At 40.2% G+C, this 10,489-nt stretch overlaps 1 protein-coding gene across 1 annotated transcript; it reads right to left on the reverse strand.

Moving 5' to 3' along the window:
• Window positions 1–2,460: 2,460 nt before the first annotated feature.
• LOC308362783 (ladderlectin-like) lies at window positions 2,461–3,634 on the reverse strand (the record flags this gene model as incomplete). The annotated part of the gene is made up of 5 exons (XM_080835510.1): window positions 2,461–2,595; window positions 2,781–2,915; window positions 3,121–3,239; window positions 3,429–3,470; window positions 3,571–3,634. The coding sequence occupies 5 exons, from the start codon at window positions 3,632–3,634 to the stop codon at window positions 2,461–2,463; spliced, it is 495 nt and encodes a 164-aa protein (XP_080691636.1).
• Window positions 3,635–10,489: the final 6,855 nt, after the last annotated feature.

Consider the following 10,489-nt stretch of genomic DNA (forward strand, 5'->3'; position numbering starts at 1 on the left):
TAATGCCTATATTACAGTAATACTGATAAAATGGCCGTATTACCTACTGTTAATTGACTACCTAAAAAGTATCTCCTTATACAGTATGTTTATCAAATTGATGTCTACTAACAAAATGTTTTTCTCTCCCTTATAGCATGATCCAAATGCTGATTGACGTGGATACATTGCTCCTCACTATCACTGCTCCTCATCTACGCATATTGACAGCCAAACTCTACCCACTCACTCTCTCTCTTTCTTCTTCCCCTAGTCTAGACCCTCTTAAGTATGGGACACTGCTGTAGTCTCTCGATCCGATCTACCTGCAGAAACCCTCGGCCAATTGCACCCATCACCATTCTTCTGCCGTACACCTACTCTGCCCCATACCATATGCTAGCATTTATATGCAATTTATATTATTATTGCCTCCATCGACTATTAGCACAGTTAATCCACTACGCTTTTTTTGTATGTATCATCATGTACAATACCATATAATGTTTGTATATACTTTATATTATATAATGTTTGTATATACAGTGGTGGCCAAAATTATTAGAACACTAGACATATTTAAGAGTTTTCAGTTGTTTTTGTTGAATTGGCCGTTAAAATACCCTAAAAACTAATGAAATATCTACAAAGTCATCATTATGCTCTATAAACCACAGACTAGAGCCATCATAATGAGATTTAGGTCATTGTCCGTACAAAAACAAGCTAGGCCTTTTTCACTGTCAATTTCACACAATCATGTTCCTGCACAGAAGAAGCGAAATTACTTGTGTAATCATTGTCAGGTGTTATTGTGGTTAAATTGATGGTGATGCAAGAGTCTCAGGACACGGCTCGGCGATTCTTTTGAATGTACAAGGCCTATCCTGCTCATTAAGTGATTGGTAACATCAGGGTTTTGTCACTGAGGCCACACCACCAAATGGTATAGATCCAAAGCCTCTAGAAGCAGTCTTGAAGCCCATGTTGCTCTTTGAACATGGCTAAGGTGAAGAAGGAGCTAACGAGTGAGCAATGGGTTCGAATAAAGGCTTTTTTTTATGCTGGTTGGAGTTACTGCCGCATAGCCAAGAACTTGAGATGCAGTCCAAGCACTGTAAAGTACACTTAGACCACCATGGCACCAGAACCGAAAGGGGAGAGATTTCAAAAAGAAACTCTCAGACACACAAGTGAAGCATATCAAAATTCTCAGTCTTCCGGACCGAAAAAAAAGACTTAACAAGAACTGTGTGACGAGATCAACATCACAATGACTAATGGTGCAACAGTGTCTTCAAGAACTGTCCGTCGGAAACTGGGAGAAGAAGGACTTTTTGGCGGAATAGCAGCAAGGAAACATTACTGAAAGAGAACAATTGAGTGTAACGCCTGAAAATTTGCAAAAGAACACAAGAAATGGACAAAGAAAGATTGGTTTTAAGTGTTGTGTACTGATAAGTCCAGGTTTGAATAGTTTGGCAAACAAGCAAAGCGTGTGTGTTCTACGAAGTGAGTGGGAGAGGTATAAAAATTAGTGTCTCTTGCCAACAGTTAAACGAGGAGGGGGTAGTATTATAGTGTGGGGTGCAATTTAAGCCTCAGGAACAGGTGACTTTGGCTAAATTGATGGCATCATGAATACAAAAGTTTACCATAACATTCTGGTGAGGCACAGAGTTCCTTCTTGAAGACGTCTTATTGGGCCTGGATTTATTTTCCAAGAGGACAATGACCCTAACCATTATTTTAACTATTGCCGGATCTACTGGCGACAAGGAATCTGCTGGAACATTGAAAATGATGGACCGGCCCTCTCAAAGTCCGGACTTCAAACCCATCAAGCAAATTCAGGGCAAGTTGGAAAATAAACTTGACAGATCTATTGTAAATTCCAGGGAAAGCCTTTGGCTTGAGTTGCAGAAGGCATGGGTTAACTTTAGTGTTGAAGTTCTCAAGAAATATATTGACTCTATGCCAGAGAGATGTGCTGCTGTATTTGCTGTAAAAGGTGGGCGTACCACATATTAAAGTTAAAAGTGGATAAAAACAGTAGGACTCACTTCATCTGATATCTGTTGTGCTCAGAACATCCATCTGCATGTTTCATGAACATTATGAAATTAAATTATGTTTTGGAGGCAAAAAAAAGGTAATTATTCACAGATCTGTCAGGTGTTCTAATAATTTTGGCCACCACTGTATATACTGTATATCATATGCTGTTTGTATATATATTATGTACATCTACCAAATGCATACTGTGTACATCTACCACTTGCTGTTTCCCTTCCCCTTCTGCCACACACTGCACCCCCATAATATGCAACATTGGCGATGGGCTAAAAAGAAGTGCTATAGAAATGAGATACAAAGTGAACAATAAATAAGCTCACAGAGTTCAGGATCAGGGGTATAATATTATACTGTGTGGGAATGATATCATAAGGAATTCAAGAATTTCAATGCAGCAGAAACATTTCAGTGATTAGTGGTGACTTTACCTCCAAAATTCATTTCCATACAATGCTCTTTTCCACCAGCATTATTAGGCTCACCACGATACCAGCTAGTGTAGTAAAACCTGGACGCATCACTCCAAAGCCACAGGCCCTCCTGACAAAAAGAGACAAAATGTCAACTTAAACAGATATCTGCTTCTGAACAGAATATTGTTTTAAACTGAGCCGACGTTGGTATGTGTCATCGTCATATATTGTCATGTGTTGCCGCTGTAGTATTCAACATGCTCATGTTAGGAAAGAAAGATGACTATGAAGAATAACTTGCAGCTGTCATACCTGAGTAGCATCATATCCTCCGATCCAAGTACGAGGAGTGCCTTGAGTGTGTCCGCGGATCACTTCCTGGATGAAATGGTGCTCATCTGAGCTGTGCACCGAAGCAAGGCTCCCTCCCATCAGCACACAGTAACGCTGCAAGAACAAGTTTCTGTTGAAGTTTTGTTGATGACATTATGGCACTGATAAACAACAGATGGACCAAGTATCAGAAACACTCCTGAAGATATAAAAGTCAAATCAGCCTTCTGATTGATAATCACTCCTTGTGGTAATGAAAGAGTGAATACAAGTTCATGACAAATCAGAATGTCTTTAATGTGATAGAAATATGACACACCTCAGATTCAGCCCAAGTTCTTGCTGTGGAGACAAAGTGGAAACAGCGGGTACCATAGGGAGTCCAGTGCTGAGGACAAGTCCCACTACTGTTCCCCACATCACTCTCTGTGGGTATATCTGGATACAGATGTCAGAGCAACACAAGCAAAAAACAAGTTATTAATACATTTCAGGTTTTTTTTTTTATTTTTCCTGAACATATACTCAATTCAACCAATGTGTAGGACTAAATGAAAAGACCACGCAAAGAAAACTATTATTTTTTTTACACAGAGGCCTGTGTGGGACCAAAAAAGAAATACTTACCAAAAGAGTGCACCTCAACCTCCTGTTCTGAGCCCTCCGTGCCTTCAAAAACCAAATATTATTGAATCTCTTTAAATCTACAGGTCTATGTGTATGATCAGTTGATTGATGATTTGTAATTGACGAGAGTGCATAGGCCTACCTGTGGCTTCTCCACAGCAGATGAGGAGAGCAGAGAGGAGAATGAAACTGGCTCTGAAGATCATGTTGCTGGCCAAAGCAAGAGGTGACATACAATAATATTCATATGGATTGCATCAAGAAAGAATACAATTAAAGAAAGAGACACATTTAAATATGTGATACATTGTTCACATGTAAAATCATCCAGGTCAAAAGATAATGACAATTAAGTTTGACTATGTCAAAGTGACAAATAAAAACAAAAGGTATACCATCTATATGCAAGAAAAGCCTATTCAAACGTTATAATGGATTTAACTAATGTATGTCATCTATGTGCTATACTGTGCCTCTCGTTTTGCAGAGCGAGTGTGGTGTGCCGGAAGCCATGGCAGAATAACACCTGGAAGTCATTAGACAGAAAGATTCTCTTAGAGACAATATTGTTACCCAGGAGCTACGCTTACCTGGCAGTGTACTGTCCAAAAGGCTCTTGAGTTGTGGAACACTAGGCAACAGTTGTTCTGAAGCTCTTGAAAGAGGTTCTCCCTTTTTATACAGGCTGACGATGAGCTAATATTTGAGCTCATAAACGAAGAAAAATGAAAACAGTTCAAAGTCCACATACTTTACAGCCGACCGCCAGTGTCACAAATACAAAATAGTTTGCCCCTAAAGTTAATTAAAGCAAACCGAAATAAATTTCACACATATGTGGCATTTCTACTGCAGAGGGCTGTGACAGTACTTTAACAAAGAAGTTTTTCCAACAAAGCATTTCAAAATGTTCCACATAAAAAGACATCATACACAATATTTTATAGTAGTATCTGTTTTATAGTATGTAAGAAGTATAGAAAAAGATAATTGACCCGTTTTAGATGATACATTTAAAGAGACTGTGTGACTGACCAGCTCTGTTTGTGATCTCAGACTTTTGCCCTGTCATTGTTTTGTGAATCACGTGTATCAGAAAGGTTAGAAGGACCACAACATGGTAATAAGGTTACTACTATCATGATTACATTCAGGAAGTGACACAAACATTTCAATTGCTTATCTATCATTATCGTTTATGACTCCTTCTGCAGAATCCTGTTATCATACAAACTATGATGAGGTACGCCAGAAAACGTTTGGGGCTCTTCCTTATGACATCAAAGTTCCCCCTGTAGCTTATTCATTACTCCTTGTTCATTACTTTACAGCCTTAGTGTCAAAAATATTAAGTACACAACCTGAAACTATGACTTGTTTTACTTGTGCAGGATTCTTAACATGTCCCAAGCAAAAGTCCTCTCCCAGGGCACTCATACCAGACAGAATACAACCAATACATCCCTAAACCGGTTTGAACACACAGACTGGAGTGTGTTTTCCACTCAGGCCACACTGGACTCCCACACGGACATTGACGCCTATGCCTCCTCTGTTCTGGACTTTATCAACACCAACATCAACAGAATCACCACCCTCAAATGAATCACTACATTCCCTAATCAGAAGCCATGGATGAACAGAGAGGTCCGCCTACTGCTGAAGGCACGTGACACTGCTTTCAGATCAGGTGGTGCTCAGGCCTACAGTTCATCCTGGGCTGACCTGAAGAGGGGCATCAAGAAGGCCAAAAACTGCCACAAACTAAGGATTGAGGAGCACTTCAAAAACAACCCCGACCCCTGATACATGTGGCAAGGCATCCAGGCCAAAACGGACGTCAAAACCATCAACACCATCCCCCAAACAAACGACTCCTCCTTCCCTGAAGAGCTTAACAGCTATTATGCTCTCTTTGGCAGGGACAACCAGAAGGCGGACATCAAGGTTGTGCTCCCTAAGGAACAACTGCTGCACTGAGGATTAATGCATGTAAGGCTGCTGGCCCTGATGGCATCCCCGGATGCATGCTCAGGGCCTGTGCTGGGCAGCTGACTGAGGTCCTGTCTGACATCTTCAACCTGTCATTGGCCCAAGCAGCTGTCCCCACGTGCTTTCAATTCAATTCAATTCAATTCAATTCAATTCAATTCAATTCAATTCAATTTTATTTGTAAAGCGCCATAACAATACAATTGCCTCTAGGCGCTTAACAGAGCCCAGAGCCTAAACCCCCTTAGTGTATGCACAATGGCAACAGGGGCAAGAAAAAACTCCCTGTTAGGCAGGAAGAAACCTTAAGCAGAACCACGGCACATAAGGGGGGACCCATCTGCTTGAGGTCGGGCGGGTGGAGATAGGAAGGTGGGAAGGGGGGAAGGGGGAGGGTTGTGTGGCAGAAGGGAAAAGGAAACAACAGGGGTTGTACACAGCCAGCATTTGGCCGCTGGACATAGCATGTATACAGACATCCGGTGGTATATACATGAAACCACCTCCATTGTGCCGGTGGCAAAACACCCCACTGCAGCGAGGCTTAATGTCTTCTGCCCTGTTGCACTCACCCCCACCATCATGAAGGGCTTCGAGAGGCTAGTCCTGGCTCACCACAAAACCTGTTTCCCACCCACACTGGCCCCTTTTAGGGACAGGGAATCTCAGTGTGACTTCCTCAGTTAAACTCTATTTACAAAGTCCAGGTGACTACCTCATAAATCTGTTTGAGAGAATGCCAAGAGTGTGCAAAGCTTTCATCATGTGCGATTTCAGTTGAGAAGAGACTGCTGTTTCATGGTTTGTTCCTTTTTAGAAGTTGTTTTTATTCAGCAGGAGACATTATGAAAATTTTGACCACAATTCATCATCTTCATCTTGACAGGAAGCCAACCATTTTCCCTATGTATGAAATGCATGCATATATTTTAACATGCCATGATGTCCTAATGTTATTGTTGTCCTTGTCTAAGAAGACTAGGAAGACTATAAAACGTCTAATAACAATGTGAAGGCTACTATTGTGAATAAATTATGTTTTGTTTTAAGAAGTAATTTGCTTCATAGTTTTGTGGGGGGCTGAGATGAAAGACAGTTGGGTTGAAGCCCCTCTAGAAAAGAGTCTAGAAACGCACATGATGGTGATATGAAAATGAAAGACACATGTACACAAACACAGAATACCCACACCTGTACACTTTATACAAAACAGTTTATTTACTTTTACAAATTATTTACTTTTACAATTGAATTACTATGATTATTTGATGCTTGTACTACCACCATCCCAGTCTGTGTTTAGGGCATTGGGTATTTGCTTTTGAGCTTGAAGTTGAAGGATTTCTTGTTCGCTCCTCCATAATCTCACAGATCCATGGCACACACTGATGGATACCCACGATCACATGGGATATCATTCCAGAGCAGTGAACCTAAGAAAACAGGTTGCTTTTAATGCAATAGTTCATTTTGAAGTCCCTCCGATCTGCCACTGTGGTGCAGTAATGCAATGCAAAATTGACAGTCTACTACACTATGATCTGACAACAGTGAACATAATTATTAGCTCATGTAAATTTCAGTCACTCTGCAGGCCGGAATTGGCCCGCGGGCCTGAGTTTGAGACCCCTGCATTAGTTGATTGAACTTCCAAGGCTAACCAAACTTCAGACTCATATGCATGAAAGGTTGGAGGCTGTATCACCATAATATGGTAGATTGGCAATTTGCTAAAAAAAAAGTGCTATAGCAATGAGATACAAAATCAACAATAATCACACATAGTTAGCAAAATATATTAAGGGTATACTGTTCCATGAGGGAATGATATTGTAAGGGATTCAAGATCAGTGAATAGTGGTGACTGTACCTCCATAATTAAAATGGAGACAATGCTCTTTTCCAAGACGATTATTAGGCTCACTAGGGTACCAATTAGTGTAGTAAAACTTGGACCCATCACTCCAAAGCCACAGACGCTCCTGACAGAAAGAGACACAGAATACTTTTTTAAACTGAGCATATGTTGGTATATATCATAACATATTGTGTTGTCATGTGTTGCCGTTGTAGTATTCAACATGCTCATGTTAGGAAAGAAAGATGACTATGATGAATGACTTGCAGCTGTCATACCTGAGTAGCATCATATCCTCCGATCCAAGTACGAGGAGTGCCTCGAGCTTGTCTAAGGATTAGATCCTTGATGAAACGGTGCTCACCTGAGCTGTGCACCGAGGCCAGGTTCCCTCTTATCCCCACACAGTAACGCTGCAAGAACAAATTTCTGTTGAAGTTTTGTTGATGACATTATTGCACTGATAAGGAACGGATGGACAAAATATCAGAAACACCCCTGAATATGTACAAGTCACATCAGTCTTCTGATTGATAATCCATTTTTGTGGTAGTGAAAGAGTGAATACAAGTTCATGACAAACAACAATATCTTTAATGTGATAGAAATAGGACACACCTCAGATTCGGCCCAAGTTCTTGCTGTGGAGACAAACTTGAAACAGCGGGTACCATAAGGAGTCCAGTACTGAGGGCAAGTCCTCCTACTGTTCCCCATACTGTTCTCTGTGAGCATATCTGGATACAGATTTTACAGCAACATAAACAGATACACAGTAAAAAACAAGTTATTAAGAAATTTCAGTTTTTCAGTTTTTTTATTTCTCCTGAATATATACTCAACTCAACCAATGTGTAGGACTAAATGAAAAGACCACTCAAGGAAAATGCAATAAAAAAAGAATTGCAACAGAGACAATTGTGGGACCAAAGAATAAATACTTACCAAGAGAGTGCACCTCAACCTCTTGTTCTGAGCCCTCAGTGCCTTCAAAACCAAATATATATCTTTTTAAATCTACAGGCCTGTGTACGATCAGTTGATTGATGATTTGTAATTGACGAGAATGCATAGGCCTACCTGTGGCTTCTCCACAGCAGATGAGGAGAGCAGAGAGGAGAGGGAAGCTGGCTCTGAAGATCATGTTGCTGGCCAAAGCAAGAGGTGACATACAATAATATTTATACGTATGGATTGCATAAAGAAAGAATAAAATTACAGAAATACATACATTTAAATATGTGATACATTTCTCAGATGTAAAATCATCCGGGTCAAAGGATAATGACAACTACGTTTGATGGCGTCAAAGTGACAAATAAAGACAAAAGGTATACCATATATATATCCAACAGAAGCTTATTCAAAAGAAAAAAGATTTACCTTGTGTATGTTTCTCCAAAAGGTTCTAGAGTTGTGAAACTCAATGCGACAGTTCCGTTCTGAAGCTCTTGAAAGATGTTCTTCCTTTTTATACAGTAAAGATGAGCTAATGTTTAAGCTAATAAACTAAGAAAAATGAAAACAGTTCATAGTCCATATACTTTACAGCCGACCACCAGTGTCACAAATACAATACAATAGTTTGCCTCTAAAGTTCATAATCGCAAACTGAAATATATTTCATACATGTGGCATTATTAGTGCAGAGGGTTGTAACAGTACTTTGACAAAGACGTTTTACCAAAAAGCATTTCAAAGTATTCCACATAGAAAGACATCATACACAATATTTTAAAGTAGTATCTGTTTTATAGTATGTAAGAAGTATAGAAAAGGAAAATTGACCTGTTTTAGAGTAAATGATACATATAAAGAGACTGTACCCAGCCTCCAATTTGGGTAATTTCACAGCAACTCATCAGCTTCCACCCTCTGGACTCTCATACATACAGTATCTTGCATTTTATAGGGCAGTGCCTTCAAAGGGCACACAAGTGTTTAAGAAAGTGAACTGTGTGTGTAATTTTTCAGGAAATTGAAAACTGAATCGAAGGCTAACGATTGGCTTATGGTGTCACAGTTTGCGTCGGCTTCTTCACGGCAAGGGCAAGTTCAATTGGAACAGACTTGGGAGGTAGATGATGCATACCCCGGTAGTTGGGTGACTTGACATTTCAGAACACTTATCAAAAGTATTACAATCGTGTTGGTTGTTCATTCCCCCCTACTCAATCAAGCTACCATTGCATATTTTTATTAGCCCAAATATGAAGCAGAGACCAGATTTTCACGTGCTAACCAGCTCCAACAATTCTCCATTTGTTTTATTATCTGTTAAGGTTATTTGGTAGCATGTAGGTTATTTGATATTGACAAGTTCACTTCTTTTGGCACTAAATTTCCCTTCCTTGACCCCGCTAACCTATTACCTTAACATGCCTCCTAGCACCAGTTAGCCAAGCCAAAAGTCCCTGGCCGGCCACAAGCCTCGGTGAAGTTCAAAGAAGACATTGGGGTAACAATGGGGATGCAACTGGCCTTGGCACGCACTGGCCACTGTGTTTGGCCCAATAATGGAAACCCGCCTATTGAATAATTGTATTTAAACCGTGCTCAGGGATTCAGTTCTTGTGGAATTATCCTGCCATCAAACCACGGTCTGTGCATGTTGTTTCTTGTCTTGTTCTTAACTCAGTTCTGGGATTCTGTATTTTTGGCATTAACTAGGATCTTGGACACTTTGAGATTTTGGACTTTTTGGATTTTGGATTTTTCTGTTTTTGTCTTACTGGTTCATACATTGTTATTTCCTGATTCGTGAGTGCAGGCTTTATGACCTGTCCTGACCTGATGAACTCAGACTTTTGGCCCGTCGTTGTGTTTTGACTCACGTGTATCAGAAAGGTGAGAAGAACCACGACCTGCTAATAAGGTTATTCCTATCAGGATAACATTCAGGAAGTAACACAAACATTTCAATTGCTTATCTATCATTATCGTTTATGTCTCCTTCTGCAGAATCCTGTTACAAACTATGATGAGGTACGCCAGAAACGTTTGGGGCTCTTCCTTATGGCATCAAAGTTTCCCCTTGTAGCTTATTCATTACTCATTGTTCATTACTTTACAGCCTAATATGTTGTGCATCATTCACATGGGATTCATGCAACACACATGTTCCCTCACAAGAAGACAGCTCAAACACTGAAAAAAGTTTAATTTAAAGTGTGGCCAGAGGGAGCAGTCTCTGTCTTACAGTTCCGGTTTG

Source organism: Sprattus sprattus (assembly GCF_963457725.1).
Source record: "Sprattus sprattus genome assembly, chromosome: 3".
NCBI lineage: Eukaryota > Metazoa > Chordata > Actinopteri > Clupeiformes > Clupeidae > Sprattus > Sprattus sprattus.